Genomic DNA, 17,692 nt, shown 5'->3' on the forward strand with positions numbered 1-17,692 from the left:
TTCCTCCACAAGCTTTTATTAGAAGATCAGAGGTGGTCCTGCTAGCAGGCTTGGGTGATGCTCATAGCTGGTGAGGCTGCTTGCTGTGTCCTTCCCAATGCCAGGAACCCACAGGCTGAATTAGGACACGCCATCCCCATTCCCAACTGTCTTAGTAGTACAGGAAAAAGTGCCCTGCCATGTGAGGCCAGAGGCTGTGCTGGGAGAGCAGGGCTGTGAACGTGTTCCCTGACTCAGAACAGAGGACATCAAAGGGCAGCTGGGGAGGAGAGACCAGATGTTTGCATCCCAGCCCCCACCAGCCAGTCTGTCCTTGCTCCTTGTGCTGTGATGGGTAGCGTGTGTGAGAGGCAGGCCCTCATTTTCCGTCCTGGCTGGGCTTGATAAGGCCATATTCCACCGCTTTCCCCAGACAAGCTGTGGCCGCCCTGGTGACCGGGCTCTCCTTGTCCTTGGCCAGCACCGACAGGATCTCCAGCACCTCGCTCTCCATCAGGGTGCTGGCGATCTCCCTCGAGGCCTCCACCATGTTCAGCACCACCACAGCGCCCCGGTGCTGCAACTCCTGGCTGGGGCTCAGCAGCAGGGCCTGCAGGATCTCCAGCCAGTGTGTGGTCTGCCGGAGACAGGGCAGTGTGACCACAGAGCAGCAGGGAACCCTGGCAGCGAACACCACCCGCACACCCTGGGGCTGCCTTCCACCAGCCGACTGCCAGCAGGCTGGGGCTTCCTGGCCCACCGCCCCTGTCTCCACCAAGAAGAGGCACTGACCACTTGGGGGATGCGGCTGCAGAGCGAGGGCCGCACGGAGGTGAGCATAGCCAGGCCCCCGGCGGCCGCCCGCCGCAGCAGCTCGTCGTCCTCGCCACTGTACAGCACCAGCAGCTTCAGCCGGTCGTTGCCCGTGGCTTCAAAGAGGTCCTGCACCTGTGGCCACAAGTAGGGCAGGACCAAGTCAGATGGGGCAGAAGCCCAGCCAGGGCCGGGTCCTCCTGCGTGCCTGCCTGGCGTGACCGCCTGGACCAGCCCTCACCTCCTTGCTCATGGCCAAGTTACACATGCATTCCGTGGCCGCCCGGCGGAGCATCTCGTGCTCCTCAAACATGTAGCCCTCGATCATGGGCACGGCCTTCTCCTTCAGAATCTTCTGCCTGCGGGGCCAGGGGCGGAAGCATCGGCATCACCAGGGCGTTTGCATCCATCACTCCCAGCCCGTTTCCCCATACAACAAGCCCTGGGCCAAAGATTTCCCTGGGCAATATGCAGAGACCGCCCTGCGCAGGTCTGAAGCCACCGGGCAGTGGTTTCCAGCCTTCTAACCTGGCCGAGGAGACAGCACGAGGGACCTTGGAAAATGCTCTCAACTAGGAGTTAGGATACCTGGGGGTGATGATGGTGATGCTAACATCTAACGTTTGAGCACTCACCCTGACCCAGCACTTGGACTATCTTACTTAATCCTCACCACAGGGACTTCCCTGGCGGTTCAGTAGCTAAGACTCCATGCTCCCAATGCAGGAGGTCCCGGCTCCATCCCTGGTCAGGGAAATAGATCTCACGTGCCACAACTTAAGATCCTGCATGCTGCAACTATGACCTGGCGCAGCCAAATAATAAATATTTTTAAAAAAATCTTCACCACAGCCCTGTGGTAAAGGTGCACATGTGATTCACTACTACTTTGCAGAAGGGGAGCCTGAGACTGAGTAGTCTCATCATTAGTGACAGCAGCTAATACGTGCTGCTTGGACACATTGCTAGGAGTCAGGCATCTAGGTAGTAAATGCTTTTACCTGGATTTTCTCATTTAATCCTCCTCACTGCTACTTCATGAGATAGGTATATAACCATTCCATTTCACAGCAAAGGAAACTAAGGCACAGAGGAGTTAAGTTACTTGTGAGGTTAGACACTAATAACCAGTAAAGCCAGGATTTGAATCCATGTGGTCTGACTCTAGGGCCTGCACTCTTACGGCCTAGTTTCTTGCCCTCTCGCAGAACACTGCACAAGTCATGCCTCTCGGCCTGTCTGGCAAATAAGTAACTGAGGAGTGCACTCCAAATTGTAAAGTGTTGGACTTCCCTGGTGGTCCAGTGGATAAGAATCTGCCTGCCATGCCGGGGACATGGGTTCGACCCCTGGTCCGGGAAGATCCCACATGCTGAGAAGCAACTGTAAGCCCACGTGCCACAACTACTGAAGCCTGTGCTGGGGCGCCTAGAGCCTGTGCTCTGCTACAAAAGAAGCTAACACAATCAGAAGCCCGTGCACCCCAATGAAGAGTAACCCCCGCTCACTGCACCTACAGAAAGCCAGCGTGGAGCAACTAAGACCCAGCACAGCCAAAAATAAATTCAGTAATTGACTAACAATAACAACAAAAAGAACTGTAAAGTGCTTTCCTGGGAATGGTCTAAACCATGGTGCCCTGCCCAGGCCCTGCATCCCCGAGGGCCTCACCGAAGCCTCTCACTGATCCCCGCCAGGTTTGTCAGAGCCATGAGCGCCTCGAAGTTCTGCAGGCCGGAGCAGTTGAGGTGCAACAGGGAGACGAGGGGCCGGACCACCTCGTAGATCTGGAATACACACCCATGCATCAGGGCTACCCACCCCAGTTCTCCCAACCCCACCGGCCCTGCAGATGGGAGTCCAGCCCCCGAGAGGTCACCCTCCCCACCCCACGGCCCCGTGGAGGAGCCACAGCCTGAGTGAAAGGCCAGGAGGGCCCTTCACTCAGGGAGTGGAGGACAGGCCGGGGCTGGGGCAGGAAGACACACACCCGCTCGCCGGGAAAGGTCATCTCTGGGTTGGAGGTGATGGTGAGCTTAGCGAGAGCCTGGGCTGCCTTCGTCTGCCCCACGTCGGTGCCTTCCAGGGCCAGTGGGAGCAGAGCCTGTGGGACAGGCCCATGAGCACCCAGGCTGCAGCCAGGATCGTGAGGCCCTGTCTGTGCCGCCCTCACCTGTCCCGTCTCTCTCCCCGGGCTTGACCACACGCCCACTCACACCCTCTCACTTCTGAGGCCTCCGGCAAGCTACCCAGACACTTCTGGAAAACACTTATTAAGGGCTAGATGTGGACTGTGCCGGGCACGGGCCAGGAAGGCCGATGACACAGGAGTGCTCAGACCCCTATAGGCACAAAGTCCAGGGCCCTTCAGCATCACTCACGCATCAGGAATACATTCCTGCTGGCTGCTAATGACACTTGTCTGTCCCCATCCAACACCGACCTCTGCTGTGGCAGCCACTGAGTCATGTTTTATGGCGCATCCTGAAGGAGCCTGAGCCAGCTTACCTTGCCCCCTCCCTGGGCAACCACAGTGCCGCGGTCCTCGACCTCTTCCACCAAAGCCAGGAAGACCCTGTGGGGAGAGTGCCGAGCTGGGCAGGCAGGTCAGAGCTCTGGCCCGGGTGCAGCAAAGGAAGACTGCCAGGTGGGTGGCCCCTCTTGCTCCAGGAGCCCACTGCCTCAGCAACGGCTCCCCCTGTAGTTTCATCAGCAGCAGGGAGGCTGATGGGCAGGGGGCAGGCTCACCTGGAGAGCAGCTCCCTGCAGGAACTGGTCAGCACAGGGCTCTCGGTCTTCACCATGCACGTCATGGCCGACACCACACCAGCCGCCAGCAGCTTCTTCACCCGAGCCCGCACGAAACTCGGCTTGTCCTGGGGAACGAGGCAGCTGAGCAGAGGGACCTCAGCTGATTAGGCAGGGGAAAGGGGAACCCTTCTCACGACACATGTTGATGGGCATGGCAACAAAGGGAAAGAGGACTTCCCAGGTGGTCCGGTGGTTAAGAAGCCACCTGCCGATGCAGGGGACACAGGTTCCATCCCTGGTCTGGGAAGATCCCACATGCTGCAGGAAACTAAGCCCGTGTGTCACAGTTACTGAGCCTGAGCTCTAGAGCCCATGCTCCGCAACAAGAGAAGCCACCGCAGTGAGAGCCTGCACACGGCAACTCGAGAGCAGCCCCCGCTCACCGCAACTAGAGAAAAGCCCGAGCCGCAACAAAGACCCAGTGCAGCCAAAAATAAATTACATAAATTAACTAAGTTTAAAAAAAGATTAAAAGAGAAAGAAACCCGCTTAAACAGAAGGTGCATCTGCTGTGGATGGCTTGGGTCAACTGGCCCCCACGACACGGAGGTCCCCTCACCTTGGGGTGCTGCTCGGGCACATGCTGCTTGGCATACTTGGCCAGCTCCACCATCTTGGGGTCCGGCTCCTCGTAGTCGTAGCTGTTGGTGCAGTTCACCAGCGCAGAGGCCACCGCGAAGAGCACCGACCTCTCCTCGGACTGCCGGGAGGGGGCAGAGGGGCTGTTAGCGGCCAGCCCCGGGGCAGAGCAGGACTGGGGTCAGCGCTGCCCAGGCTCCCAGTTCTACCCTCATCCTGGGCACCAGGATGAATCCGGGCACCTCCCAGGCCCCAGGGTGGCCTTTGGGAGCTCATGCACTAGACCTCCCCGACTCCTCCTCAGAGGGCATCCTTTCTGACACGGCTGGTGCAGGTCAGAAGGCCCAGGCTGCACAGGGCAGTCACTCGGGCTACCGACCTGTGTCACGAACGCCGTGGGCCACAACCTGCCAAGAAAGCCCTCTGGGCTCTAATCCGAGTCAGCGTCCCTGGACGACTGCAGGAACCCAGGGGCTACCTTGCTGAGCCGGAACAGAGCCTTCAGGGCAGCTGCATCCTCCACAAACTCTTCCTTCACGTCAGCATCGAAGGTGAGGTAGGCCAGGCCTTCCACCGCCCAGCGCCGCGTGCCCACGTCCATCTGGTCATTGCACAGCCACCTGGGGGCGTGCAGGGCACTGGTGACTACCGGAACGGGCAGGGGGGCGGCGGGGGGCGGCAGGAGGGGCGCCCCAGGACCCAGGGGGGAAAAGCCAGTGGTTGGGGCAACCCCACCACATACGGAAGTGGTTCACGTGGAGGGTCTGCCTGGGGAGGACAGGGCAGTGAGGATTCCCCTCTCCTCTTGAGGTCTGGCCAGCAGGCAGGGAGCCACGGCCGTGCTAAACCACTTACTTTTTTTTGTTGTTGTTGTTCTACCTGTTTATTGCTACCAACCCATCTCCCTCCACCCTCGTGCACACATGCTCAGTCATGGAATCCCATGGACTGCAGCCCGCCAGGCTCCTCTGTCCATGGATTTTTCCAGGCAAGAATACTGGAGTGGGTTGCCATTTCCTTCTCCATAAACCACTCACTTTCGACACTGCTTGGCCAGCTTGAGAGTGGAGCCTTCAGCAAACTGCTTCATGCTAAAGTCGGTCCCTCCAGCCGAGCCGAGCTTACAGAGCCCCTGCAAGAGAGGGTGAGAACCAGCTGTTAGCCAAGGGACAGAGGCAGGGCAGAGCTCCCCCCCGGCACTCTGCCAGGCTCCCTGGGGGCCAGGCGCACCCCCACCAGGCCACCAGCTGGACTGTGCTGTGCTAAGTCGCTCAGTCGTGTCCAACCCTTTGCGACCCATGGACTGCAGCCCGCCAGGCTCCTCTGTCCATGGGATTCTCCAAGCAAGAATACTGGAGTGGGTTGCCACGCCCTCCTCCAGGGAATCTTCCCGACCCAGGGACTGAAACCGCGTATCTTACGTCTCCTGCACTGGCAGGCAGATTCTTTACCACTAGTGCCCCCTGGGAAGCCCACAAAACCAGCTGCTAGGGTGGCCATGTGATAGAATCTGGGAGAGACTGACATGCTGACCACTGTGCTGGCCCGGGCCCCCCTCCTGATGTGCACCGGGACTTGCTCTGTTCCCTCCCACCTCACATCAAGGAAGCTCTTGACGGGCAAAGCTAAGATATGTGTGGAGAGAAGACAGGTGCCTCAGCCGAGGCCAGGACCCCCATGGGAGGGAGAAACCCAGGACAAGGTCCTCCTCCCCCAAAGAGGAGGCCTCCTTCAGGGGCAGGGCTGCAACAGGCTCACAGGGGTCAGGTGTTCCCTAGATCACTGGCTCTGGGGGCTGCTTGGCAGCCCAGCCTGTTCACACAGCCACGGACCTGCCTGGCCTAGTGTGTCCTCCAGACTCCTCCCAGAGACGCTCCCACTGCCCACAGCGGGCAGCCCGGGCTGCCCTGCGTTCTTAGGCGTCCTCTCTGTTCAAGGTTCACCTCCTCCTCCTCCCCAGGAGGAGCCAGGGCCCTGCTCTGGCCCTGACAAGGCCCTCAAAGTGAAAATGGCTCAGTCGTGTCCAACTCTTTGCGACTCCATGGACTGTAGCCTGCCAGGCTCCTCTGTCCATGGGATTCTCCAGGCAAGAATACTGGAGTGGATTGCCATTCCCTTCTCCATGGGACCTTCTCAACCCAGGGATGGAACCCAGATCTCCCACACTGCAGGCGTATTTTTTACTGTCTTGAGCGATCAGGGAGGCCCTTCAACAAGGCCCTGCACATCCCCTGTTTTCACCAAGCGTGTGCTGAGGCTGCACCCTGAGACACTGGCCAGCCAGGGCCCCTGGCCTGGCCGCCTGCTGGTTCAGCCCAGGCCTGCCCGTCTCACCACCAGCGCCCGGATGCGGATGCTGTCCTTCTCGCTGCGCTTGTACAGGTCTTTTAGCAGCGAGACGCCGTTGGCCGTGATGAACGAGGCCCGCTTGGCCTTGCCGGCCGCGTGGATCAGGGCCTCCACGGCCACCAGCTGCTCCTCCTCCTTTTCCGCGGCACACAGGGCAATCACGCTCTCCATGACGCCATTCAGCTCCAGGGCCCGGTTGCCGGCGTCGCATGGGCCCTGCAGGAGGCAGGACACTGTCTGGATGGCCCGCAGCTTCCCGGCCAGCCCGTGGCCCTCAAACCAGCTCCTGCGGGGCACAGGGTGGCAGCTGTCACATCACAGCCAGCAGAGAGAGACTGCCCTTCCCTCCCGCCTCCTCCACTGGCCAGGCATCTGCAGGATGTGGGCAACAACAGCAAGAAAAGCTGCCAGCAGGAAGACCAGGACACCACCCCTCTGGACGGCAGCCACCGAGGCTCTGCATCCAGGCTTTCATTCACGTCCCACCCCCACCCCCGATGACCTGCCGTCAATGCAGGTCGCTGTCGCTCACACACGCTGTCTCCTTCCCTGTAGTCACTGAGGTCCGAACTTGGGCCACTTACTCCATGGCTTGTCGTCCATCAGTCTGCTCCTAGCTGTGAGCCCTTAAGGTGAGGACTGACGCAGCACTGGTGTGTCGGGACGGACACACAGCGTGTGCTCAGTGAACCCTACGTGCTAGAGGACACTGGCTGCACTGGATGGCTTGAGCGCTTGTGCATGTTCAGTTGTGTCCAACTTTTTGTGACCCCGTGGACTGTAGCCCGCCAGGCTCCTCTGTGCGTGGGATTCTCCAGGCAAGAATACTAGAGTGGGTTGCCATTCCCTATTCCAGGAGATCTGCCCGACCCAGGAACTGAACCCGTGTCTCTTTCATCTCTTGCACTGGCAGGCAGATTCTGCAGCAATGAGCCGCCTGCACTGGAGCAGAACTGACGTAAGAAAGAATATCCTTGGGGACCTCCCTGGCGGTCCGGTAATTAAGGCAGTGCTTCCACAGCAGGGGGAATGGGTGTGAGCCCTGGTCAGGGGACAGATCTGATACTTTGAGCAGTGTGGGAAAAAAAATAAATAAGAAAGAACGTCCCCGCAGAGGGACTCTGAAACAACAAGTGGCCCTTGGGACCGCTCTGACTCTCACAAGTCCTCCCCACGGCTGCTTCTCTGATGGGAAACCTCTCACTGCTGTCTCTCCCCAAAGAGTCAGCACTCTCGAGGGAGCCCTGGCTATAGGAGGGCCCCCTTACTTGATGTAGTTTTCACAGAGTCGGTGGAAATTCTCCCTCTCGGCATCACACTTCAGGTCATCGAAGAGCTTGCTGAGCAGAATGGAGGCGCTCATGCGGCTGTTTGCTGTCACTGTGAGCTCCCCAGGAGGGTCCTGCACAGAGCCCCCCACCTCCAGGATCTTCTTCAGACCTGAAAAGACACCCTATTCAGACAGCAGAACACGAGTTCCAACCCTGATGGGCAAAGGGAAGAGGTCTCCACTGGCACAAGCTCACAGAGTACAGGCAGGCTCACAGAATCGGGCTGGCAGACCCGCTGTCTACAGGGGTGGGTGGGCAGGTGTGGGGTCAGCGAAGGACCTCAGAGCTTAGGCCTGTGGGCTGGTCCTGCCTGTGGAGCCAAATGCTCTGGGGCTTGGAGGTTCCTCACGGCTGCAAAACTGCAGGGAAAATAACCTCATGCCTCATAGGATCATTGGGATAACAAGAAAAGATGAGTTCCCAACAGGCGTGCTCACGCTGGGACTCTGCCGACATTTCCTTATATTTTTTTAGGGGAAAGGAGAAGTGTGAACTTCTATTTTAACTGTAAGAATTTTCCCCCCGTGTACAGAAGTAACACACAATGAAAACAACTTGACACAGAAGGCTGACCCAGCCTCCCTGTTAACCTGCTCGTGGGCCTGCTCGACGTGTGGGCGAGCGCACACGTACACGGCTGAAGGAGCCGATGTCGCCGAAGGGTACAGCAGGGCACACGCACTTCAGCGCAGACACACGTGCTGGGGGCAACCGCTCCTGCGGCCACGCAGGCCCAGCCATCTGAGCAACATGCCACACATGTGCTTGGTCTATTTATTCACCTACCTTCCAGTGTATGGCCAATAACTGTTAGTCGCTCAGTTACGTCCAACTCTTAGGGACCCAACGACTGTAGCCCACCAGGCTCCTCTGTGCACGGGATTTTCTAGGCAAGAATACTGGAGTGGGTTGCCATTCCCTTCTCCAGGGGATCGTTCCAACCCAGAGACTGAACCACGCCTCCTGCATTGACAAGAGGATTCTTTACCATCTGAGCCACCAGGGAAGCCCTATCTACCTGTGTTTCTATTTATTTCCTTATTTATATGCTGTGCCACTTGGCATGTGGGATCTTCGTTCCCCAACCACAGATTAAACCCAGGTCCTCGGCAGTGGAAGCACAGTCCTAACCACAGGACTGCCAGGGAAGTACCTTTCTCTTTTTCAAACTCTGTCACCTACCTTGGTCGATAACCCAGAGGGTGAGGCTGTTGTTGGGGTCCTTGGGAGACTTCCGGGGCACCACTTTAATCAGGAGGGTCAGGGCATTGTCTCGGCCTTGGCCCGAGACCCCCACCTCTGTCAGGAGCTCCAGGAGGTTACTGATGAGGACCTTCAGCTCCCGGGCAGGATCTGGCAACAGGAAGACATTCACCAGCTCTACAGTGGTCCAGCCCCGTCTGACCCTGAACTTCCCTGGTAGGGCGAGGGGACCTGCAGCCTGGGCGCTGGTTTCTAGCCTACCCCAGAGGCACCCCAGGTCCTTAGAACCTAGAGTGTGATACTGTCAACAAGCCTTTTCCTGAACACCCTGCAGGTGTAGCCAACCTGGCTAGTTCAGCCCTTCCCCACCAGGACAGCAACACCCATAGGACATAGGCCAGCTTCCACTGACTCACCCACAATGATGGCACCTTCTTTGCCGCGGAAGCCCTTCTTGACGCCTTCCTTGAGGGCATCGAACATAACCTGCAGCAGGTGGCAGGCAGCCAGGGACACAGCCTGGTTCTGCACGCCCAGCATGGAGACCACCCGCCGGGTTCCCAGCACGCTCAGGGTGGCCACTGTCTGGTGGGGGGAGAGAGGTGGACAGAGCTCCGGTTGGCAAAGGGCAGCTTCAGAGATCCCTAACGGGGTCGGAGAGGGTGGCCAGAAGGGAGAACAAGTGAGTGGACAGAGCAGCTCCCTGGGAAAGCAAAGTGGGTCTGCCTAAGGGCAAGACCTGGGTGATACCCAGATTCTCTGTTGGAAGGGCTTCCTAAAGAAAACAGTCCAGGGACTTCCCTGGCGGTCCAGTGGTTAAGACTCTGAGTTTCCACTACAAGGGGTATTGGTTCAATCCCTGGTCGGGGAACTAAGATCCCACAGGGTCCCAGGAAGGCTGCAGGAGGTGGGCAGAATTCACGTGATTTTACCAGTTTTAGTTCTGGGAGACCCAGAAACAGAGTCCAATCTTGGCCTGACTAGTTTTCACAGGATGTTTCACATTTCCACCCCTGATCTAGGAACTGTGGGCTCCTCTAAAAGCTACTGAGGGGCAAGTCCTTGTTCCTGGAGTCCAGCTGGCGCAGGCAAGAGCTGGAGCAGGGACTTGGTGACACCGGCCTGGGACAGGGTGTGCTGGCTGAACCGTTTGTGCGGGACACCCACCGTCTCCATGGAGAATCATCCCAGGGTCCTGCCCTGCATATCCGGTCACTGACTCGATGGTGAAGATGCTGTGGGTCAGGTGACCCACCATGTCACACACTGTGAGGACCTCTGTCCAAGCAAAATGCCAGCCTGGTGGCGAGGGAAGGACAGGTGCCCCATTCTTTGCAAGCAGCATGCTTTTACCACGGACAAGGAGGGCATCAGTGACCAGGCATCTCTGAGGAGAGCCAAGGGCAACACTTGTGAGCCTTCTGACGCACGTGCTCAGAAGGTGTCCCCGGGCTGCTTACACTCTTTCCTGGCCTCACTTTGTCCCAAATCACGTTGGTCTTTTTGTCATTTTAACGTTGCCTCTCTTGTTACGTTGTTATGTATCTCCTTATACTTTGCCCTGTAAGTTGAGAGCTATGGGACTTCCCTGGGGGTCCAGTGATTAAGACTCTGTGGTCCCAATGTAGGGGGCATGGCTTCAATCCCTGGTCAGGGAACTAAGATCCCACATGAGTGGATGGACAGACAGACTGACCGAGGCAGTAGCTAGACCCTCCACCACACCCACCCGTGACTGGTGCTCAGAGCAAATGCCGACTAGGGTACGCAGGGCTGCCAGCATCAGGTCGGGCTCTCCCGTGTCCAGCAGGCGCTGTAAGAGCTGAACCCCGTTGCTCCGGAAGATCTTCTCGGCCCCGGCATCCTCCCGGGCCAGCACCACCAGGTTCTGAGACGCCTGCGTCAAAGGAAGTGCATCGTGACGTGAACACGGCACACGGCATGGAGACAGAGGACAGCCTGAACCTCACTGCTTCCACTGCGCTCGGGGACCGTGGCCATGAACTTCACCACTCTGAGCACCAGCTTCCGCCTCTATGAGCAGAGGGAAGAGCTCGCTCTGGGAGTTGATGGTTGGCATAAATGGAGTCTTAAGTGCCTGGCAAAGTCTGAAGGGCCAAGTCTGTGACTCAGCCACCTCTGGGCACCTGGCTCCTGGCATGAGACCTGAGCACCAGTAGGCGCTCCAGGAGCACTGGCTCCCTCCCCGTGGCCCACACTGAGGCCCCAGGCCCTCTGAGCCCACACTCAGGCTCTGTGAGCCCAGCGGCACCACCTAAGGGGTGATGTGCCAGCAGACCAGGCCAGCAGGAGCTCCTAGGCCAACATCATACACACACAGGCAGGCGTGGGGAGCACTAGGGGAGCTCCGCCCCCACTCGCCCAGGTCCATACCTTTTGCTTTTTCTCGGTGCCTTTTTCTTGTGGGTCCAATAGTATCTGAAACATCTGCTCCACTTTGGCATCCGTTGAGGACATGTATCTCACCTACAACAAACCAGCAAAGCATGGGAGGAATTGCCGCTTGGCCCCAGACAACACATTTCCTCTTTGTTCTCTCCAGCTCCTCCCCAGGCCTGGCTCCTGACTCCAGAGGGCACAGCACAGATGTCTGGGCCCAGGTCTCACACCCAGCTTCCTTGGGCAGGAAGAGACTCGCCTGGTAGCTTCTCCCAAACTTCCCTGGGCTATTTTCTCCTCTGAGCTATTTCCTCCTTGGGCAGCAGGGGGTGTTGCCAACGCTGAAGGCAGTGCCATTCAGAAGGGTGGCGTCCTGTTAGCCACAAGAAAACCCACTCCCAGGGGGCCATGTATTGTGTGGTGGTCTGGGTGCACCGCCCATGGCGCTGAATTGGCATTTATACCTCCTGCAAGGGAGCCAGCAGGTCATGATGAAGTTGCTGATACTCTGTTTAGGTCAAGGATTCTCTTTTTGATGGATTTTTAAAATAATCTGATGACCAACCTCATCCTAGGCCTTTTCCTTCCCCAGGGTTCTGGGCGTGGATAGCGTACATGCCTAACATGTGTGTCCCCACTGCCCCTCCTGCATCCATGGTAGACACCACTGATCCATACCCTCCGAGGCCCATGTGACCTGACTCCTAATCCTTCTCAACACAGAGGTCGAGGCAGCCCCCGCAGATCAGAGCTGAAGCTGAGAGGAAAATAATTTGCTTTCCCAGGTCTCAATCTTTTGATAAGGTGTCTGCCATCATATTACTTGCTTCTACTGGGTTAGCACATTAACACCCAATTGTCAGGCTAATTCCAACTTGAAAATAGTTAATGATGCTCTTTAGATTCTCTTCTCCTTAATTTTTAAATATGTGAATCATACAAACATTGTCTCTTTATTTTAAACAATGAACAGATGAAGCAAAATCTCTTTTGAAAAGCCCCTGCGAGCCCATTCCTTTCCCTAGCAGTCACACTGTTATCATTGTGATGTCTCTCTTTTAAAAAATTTTCCCTTGTAATGACATACCCAACTGAACCTATGGAAAAAAACGTGGTATTATTTTGGGTGCATATATGGGGGATTGTTTTAACGTAAATGATATCACACTGTCAGCTTTCCACCTCCATACATGACGATCTGCCTATTCTCAATAACTACACATCAGTTCAGTTCAGTTCAGTTGCTCAGTCGTGTCCAACTCTTTGCGACCCCATGAACCGCAGCATGCCAGGCCTCCCTGTCCATCACCAACTCCTGAAGTCTACTCAGACTCATGTCCATCGAGTCGGTGATGCCATCCAGCCATCTCATCCTCTGTCGTCCCCTTCTCCTCCTGGCCTCAACCCCTTGGGCATCAGGGTCTTTTCCAATGAGTCAAGTCTTCGCATGAAGTGGCCAAAGTATCGGAGTTTTAGGTTCAGCATCAGTCCTTCCAATGAACACCTAGGACTGATCCCCTTTAGGATGGACTGGTTGGATCTCCTTGCAGTCCAAGGGACTCCCAAGAGTCTCCTCCAACACCACAGTACAAAAGCATCAATTCTTCAGCACTCAGCATTCTTCACAGTCCAACTCTCACATCCATACATGACCACTGGAAAAACCATAGCCTTCACTAGACGGACCTTTGTTGGCAAAGTAATGTCTCTGCTTTTTAATATGCTATCTAGGTTGGTCATTACTTTTCTTCTAAGGAGTAAGCGTCTTTCAATTTCATGGCTGCAATCACCATCTGCAGTGATTTTGGAGCCCAAAAAATTAAAGTCTGACACTGTTACCACTGTTTCCCCATCTGTTTCCCATGAAGTGATGGGACCAGATGCCATGATCTTAGTTTTCTGAATGTTGAGCTTTAAGCCAACTTTTTCACTCTCCTCTTTCACTTTCATCAAGAGGCTTTTTAGTTCCTCTTCATTTTCTGCCATAAGGTTGATGTCGTTTGCATATCTGAGGTTATTGATATTTCTCCCGGCAATCTTGATTCCAGCTTGTGCTTCTTCCAGCCCAGCATTTCTCATGATGTACTCTGCATGCAAGTTAAACAGCAGGGTGACAATATACAGCCTTGATGCACTCCTTTTCCTATTTGGAATGAGTCTGTTGTTCCATGTGCAGTTCTAACTGTTGCTCCCTGACCTGTATAGGTGTCTGTAATAAGTTTGTGACTCAATCTGTTTAGCCATTCCCCTATTGCTTGGCATTTTGACAAGTTCCAATTTTTCATTACTACGAACAAGACTGAAACAAACATACACACACCTGCTTGCATACATGGACGAGGCTTCTCTAGGGAAGATAGCAAGAAGTAAACATACTGAATCACAGGATATGCTCAAATTTAAGAGATGTGCTAAAAGACTTACAAAGGAGCTGCACCAATTTACACCCCCCAAAGCAGTTGTGAACAAGCCCGCAATCCCCCCAACCTCACCCTATAAGTGTCTGTCTTCCTCGTTCTAGGAATGTGTACAAACTTTACATGTCTGCCAAACAGGGCTTCCCCGGTGGCGAGTGGTTAACAATCTGCCTTCCAATTCAGGGGACATGGATTTGATCCCTAGTCAGGGCACTATGATCTCACATGCAGAGTGGCAATTAAGCCCACGTACCACAACTACAAAGTCCGCCTGTTTTGGAGCCCACGCATCACTAGAGAGAAGCCCATACAATGCATCAAAGACCCTGCATGCAGCAACTAAGACCCAAAGCAGCCAAAAATAAACATAATTTTTTTTTAGATGTTAAAAATGTTTGCCAAACAGACCACTGAAAAGAATAGCACCTTGCTGTTCTTTCAATGTGCTTTTTCGTGACCACTGACAAAGTTGCGCATCCTTCTATAAGGTCATTTGCCATCAGTATCCCCTCTTCAGAGATCTGTGATTATACCTTCGCTCCAGATACATTTTCCAGTGCCCTTCTACCACTGGTCAAGGCCTCGCTCTCCCAGTTACTCACATACCTTCTCCTGAATCTGGCCCGCGATGTTCCGCAGGGCCTCCTGGAAAACTTTGTTCTTGGGCTCCAGGCTCACACATCTCTGCAGATCAAGGACCGCCTGATCGAGGCGGCCCAGTTTCTCTAGGGCTTGGCTTCGCCGGTAGAGTGCTTTGACGTCCCCGCCGTCCTTTTCAATGGCTGAGCACAAACAGGAGCTCTGTCAGCACCCGAGAGGCCACCATCTCCAGGCAAGAGCAGTAGGGAAAGATCTCGAGGGCTAGAGGAAGGTGGGGGGACGGATGTGGGGCTCAGTATTTCAGCCTCAGAAAAGGTGAGGGTAGCTGCAGAAAAGGAGATGCCCAGTGGGGGTGGTGGGGAGAAGGCAGATGTGTTTTAGGGCTGAAAAGAGAAGGAAAAAGTGAGGGCTGCCCACCCCAGAAGCCCCACAGCTCCACCCAAGGGCCCTCATTCCCCTACCTTTGGTTGCCTCCGTTTCTGCTTTCTCGTAATCTTCCTAGAACAGAAAGAACAGGGCTTGAGATGCTGGTCATCTCCTTTTTCGGGCAAAACTGGGCAACAGGGTTGTTCTCGAATCACCTAAAGGCCCAAAGGCCATGTGACAAGTGTGGGGGCCCGAGCAGCGGCGGGGTGGGAAAAAGAGGGCCGGGCAGGCGAGGAGAAGAGCAGCCGGCTCCCTCACCAGCTTGAGGTGGCAGGCGGCCCGGTTCCGATGCAGAATGGCCTGGTCCTGGGGCGTTGCGCCCAAACCCAGGGCTTGCGTGTAGGCCGTCAAGGCACCTTCGTAGTCCCCGCATTTGAACAGCTCGTTGCCATCCTTCCGCAGCTGTTCCACTGAGCTGGCCTGTGGAGGGAACGCGTGGAAACGTCGCAGGTAGGCTCAGGGTGAGACGGGGAGCTACTGGGAGAGGACGCTGGGGGTCGCGGGCGAGTCCCATGGAGGGCCAAACTGAGAGGGAGGAGGCGGCCCGGCAATCGCCCGAGCAGGTGAGAAGTGGAGATGGCCCAGAGGAATGGGTAGATGGGTACGCACTCCGGGGTCGGCAGACTGGGGCTCGGGGGTCCCTGGACCACTCACAGTCATCGTTCCACAGACGTCCCGGGCGGGCGCAGGCGCAGTCTCCGAAGCAGGGTGGGTCGAGACTCGGGAATCCGCCGCCGGCTGCCCCGCCCCCGTCTTGCGTCAGAGGCGGGGGCGGGGGAACGGGCGGGGCGAAGGCGAGAGCGCGCCAGGCGCGGGGCGGTGCTGGGCCCCGGTCCGCAGGCGCAAAGAGGCCCCGGGCGCGCTTAGTCTGTTCCCGCCGAGACCTGCAGGGGGCGCGCGGTGGAGGACCTAGAGGGACGCCGGTGGCTGCTGGAGCCCAGGTCTCTGCATCGGTCCCGGCCCCGACCCCGAACGCGGCAGAAATGCACAAGGTCTGCCGTCATCAGGGCCACGAGCAGCAGGCTGTAAAGGCTCAGCGCTAGGAGCGGGCCCGGACCCCTGTGAGAGAGGGGAGGGTATCAGGATGCAGGCCCCGGCCGTTCTCGCCGCTTCGTGTGTGTTACAGAGCCCCCGAGAGTCTGGAGAAAGCTACCCAGAAAAGTGCAGAATGTGTAAATACAAACTCAGGGAGCTCACAGGTACCCTGAAGTCATCCACGGACAGATTAGGATTGAAAACCCCGACTGCAAGGAGATCCAACCAGTCAATCCTAAAGGAAATCAGTCCTGAATATTCACTGGACGGACTAATGCTGAAGCTGAAACTCCCAATACTTTGGCCACCTGATGCGAAGAACTGACTTACTGGAAAGGACCCTGATGCTGGGAAGGATTGAAGGCAGGAGCAGAAGGGGACAATAGAGGATGAGATGGTTGGAAGGCATCGATGGACATGAGTTTGAGCAAGCTCGCCTGGCGTGCTGCAGTCCATGGGGTCGCAAAGAGTCGGACATGACTGAGCGACTGAACTGAACTCCAGATACATGTACTCCAGATTGCAAGATCCTTTCAGTATTGACATCCGTCCAACCTCACCTGCCACACAACACCTACAGTGACTCCCTGTTGCCCGTTCTCACAGCCCCCTGAACTTTTCCTTCACAGATTGTTTTGTAATCATGTATTTGGGTGATTTTATGTTTGAGATCTGTCTGTAAACTACAAGCCTCCCACTACAGAAATTAGGAACAGAGTCCAAGATACTGGAACACCCTGTCAGCGTACCAGTGGCTCTGGAGTTGGAGTTCTCACCTGAAGATGGGAGGAGGCCGGAGGGCAGACAGATTGACCTGGTTCAATGCCTCAAATTCAGCCTGAGTGCAGCAGAAGCCCCCTGCAGCCTGCAGGTGGCAGCAGTAGGCTTCCTCCGGGGTGTCAGAGAGACGAGGGCAGAAGAAACCCGGGTAGTGACGCCCATCAGCATCCCAGGTGGTCTGGCACAGGTGGGGGTGGTGGGCCAAAGCTGAAGGGAAGGGTGAGGGGGGCTGGAGACAGGCAGGAGTGATCTACCCACATCCCACTCACCCCTTTTGGAGAGTAAAAGGGGTCAGCTATTATCAAAAGGGCAGGCTTTCTCTCTCCTCACCAGCTCCCCAGAGTAGCCTATACCTGCTAAAAGAGTAAGTACTGGAAGGGGTGGTGGGCAGAGGAGAGTGCTGTACCTGAGAGGGAGGCCGGCTGAGCACGCATCATCCAGCTGAAGAACAGCAGTAGCCCCACCGACAGGCCTGTCAGCAGAGGGCCTGACCGCCTCTGGAAGCCCATGAGAGGTCACCTACACTTCCACCTCGGCCCTGGTCCTAGAAACCCCAACAGCTCTATTTCTAAGCCACAGATGCAGACTGTAAGGAAATAAAAATCAAAGCACCGTTAACACAAACCTGAAGCTTCTCTGTCACAGACCTCTAGCGAGAGATGGAAGTGACTGAGTTTCTATCTTCTGTTGAAAAATGTGGGGATTGTGGCTCCACGCTGCCTAAGGTTCTCTGAGCTGAAGGGGGAAAGGCTCAGAAGGCTGGAGGGCTGAATGAGGAATGAGCCAAGAGTCGAGCCACTAGCCTGAAGAACAGACACGCATTTAGAACCAGGTATGTTTCTCTCCACCCACTCTTAACTTTCAGGCTGCCGTGGAAGCCATGGGAATTCAGCTTGTTCCATTTCAGGCCCCAGAGACCTTGTATTCAGTGTTTGGGGCTTCCCTCTCTAACTTCTGCATCGTGGCAAC

General features: G+C 56.1%; 2 protein-coding genes across 3 annotated transcripts; both read right to left on the reverse strand.

Annotated features, from left to right (window-relative positions):
• Window positions 1–15,696, reverse strand: UNC45A (unc-45 myosin chaperone A). Of its 2 annotated transcripts, none has more exons than XM_043921402.1 (20): window positions 15,563–15,696; window positions 15,167–15,328; window positions 14,944–14,980; window positions 14,489–14,664; window positions 11,460–11,552; window positions 10,795–10,962; window positions 9,482–9,650; window positions 9,045–9,215; window positions 7,800–7,971; window positions 6,517–6,817; window positions 5,220–5,314; window positions 4,661–4,802; window positions 4,163–4,303; window positions 3,541–3,668; window positions 3,301–3,367; window positions 2,783–2,896; window positions 2,464–2,579; window positions 1,034–1,151; window positions 772–927; window positions 1–616 (listed from the first exon to the last, which is right to left on the reverse strand). In XM_043921402.1, exons 1-20 carry the CDS (start codon window positions 15,566–15,568, stop codon window positions 359–361), a joined length of 2,790 nt encoding a protein of 929 aa, XP_043777337.1. In that variant the 5' UTR covers window positions 15,569–15,696; the 3' UTR covers window positions 1–358. The 2 variants fall into 2 exon arrangements, with proteins under 2 accessions (XP_043777337.1, XP_043777335.1); XM_043921400.1 differs by having other exon boundaries at window positions 15,518–15,634.
• A 75-nt stretch (window positions 15,697–15,771) lies between these two features.
• LOC122706386 (protein shisa-like-1a) lies at window positions 15,772–17,232 on the reverse strand. The gene is made up of 3 exons (XM_043921551.1): window positions 17,130–17,232; window positions 16,720–16,930; window positions 15,772–15,967 (listed from the first exon to the last, which is right to left on the reverse strand). Exons 1-3 carry the CDS (start codon window positions 17,230–17,232, stop codon window positions 15,772–15,774), a joined length of 510 nt encoding a protein of 169 aa, XP_043777486.1.
• Window positions 17,233–17,692: the final 460 nt, after the last annotated feature.

The sequence above is a fragment of the Cervus elaphus genome, chromosome 13, assembly GCF_910594005.1.
Source record: "Cervus elaphus chromosome 13, mCerEla1.1, whole genome shotgun sequence".
Lineage (NCBI taxonomy): Eukaryota > Metazoa > Chordata > Mammalia > Artiodactyla > Cervidae > Cervus > Cervus elaphus.

Coding starts and splice junctions, on each gene's coding strand:
- UNC45A (XM_043921400.1), bottom strand. CDS start 15,568: ATGACTGTGAGTGGTCCAGGGACCCCCGAGCCCCAGTCTGCCGACCCC. Junction 3,669..4,162: donor TGCCCGAGCAGCACCCCAAG/GTGAGGGGACCT, acceptor CTCGTTCCCCAG/GACAAGCCGAGTTTCGTGCG. Junction 1,152..2,463: donor GGGATCAGTGAGAGGCTTCG/GTGAGGCCCTCG, acceptor CTGGCCCCGCAG/GCAGAAGATTCTGAAGGAGA.
- LOC122706386 (XM_043921551.1), bottom strand. CDS start 17,232: ATGGGCTTCCAGAGGCGGTCAGGCCCTCTGCTGACAGGCCTGTCGGTG. Junction 16,931..17,129: donor TCAGCCGGCCTCCCTCTCAG/GTACAGCACTCT, acceptor CCTTCCCTTCAG/CTTTGGCCCACCACCCCCAC. Junction 15,968..16,719: donor CGGCCTCCTCCCATCTTCAG/GTGAGAACTCCA, acceptor CCTCTCTCACAG/GGGTCCGGGCCCGCTCCTAG.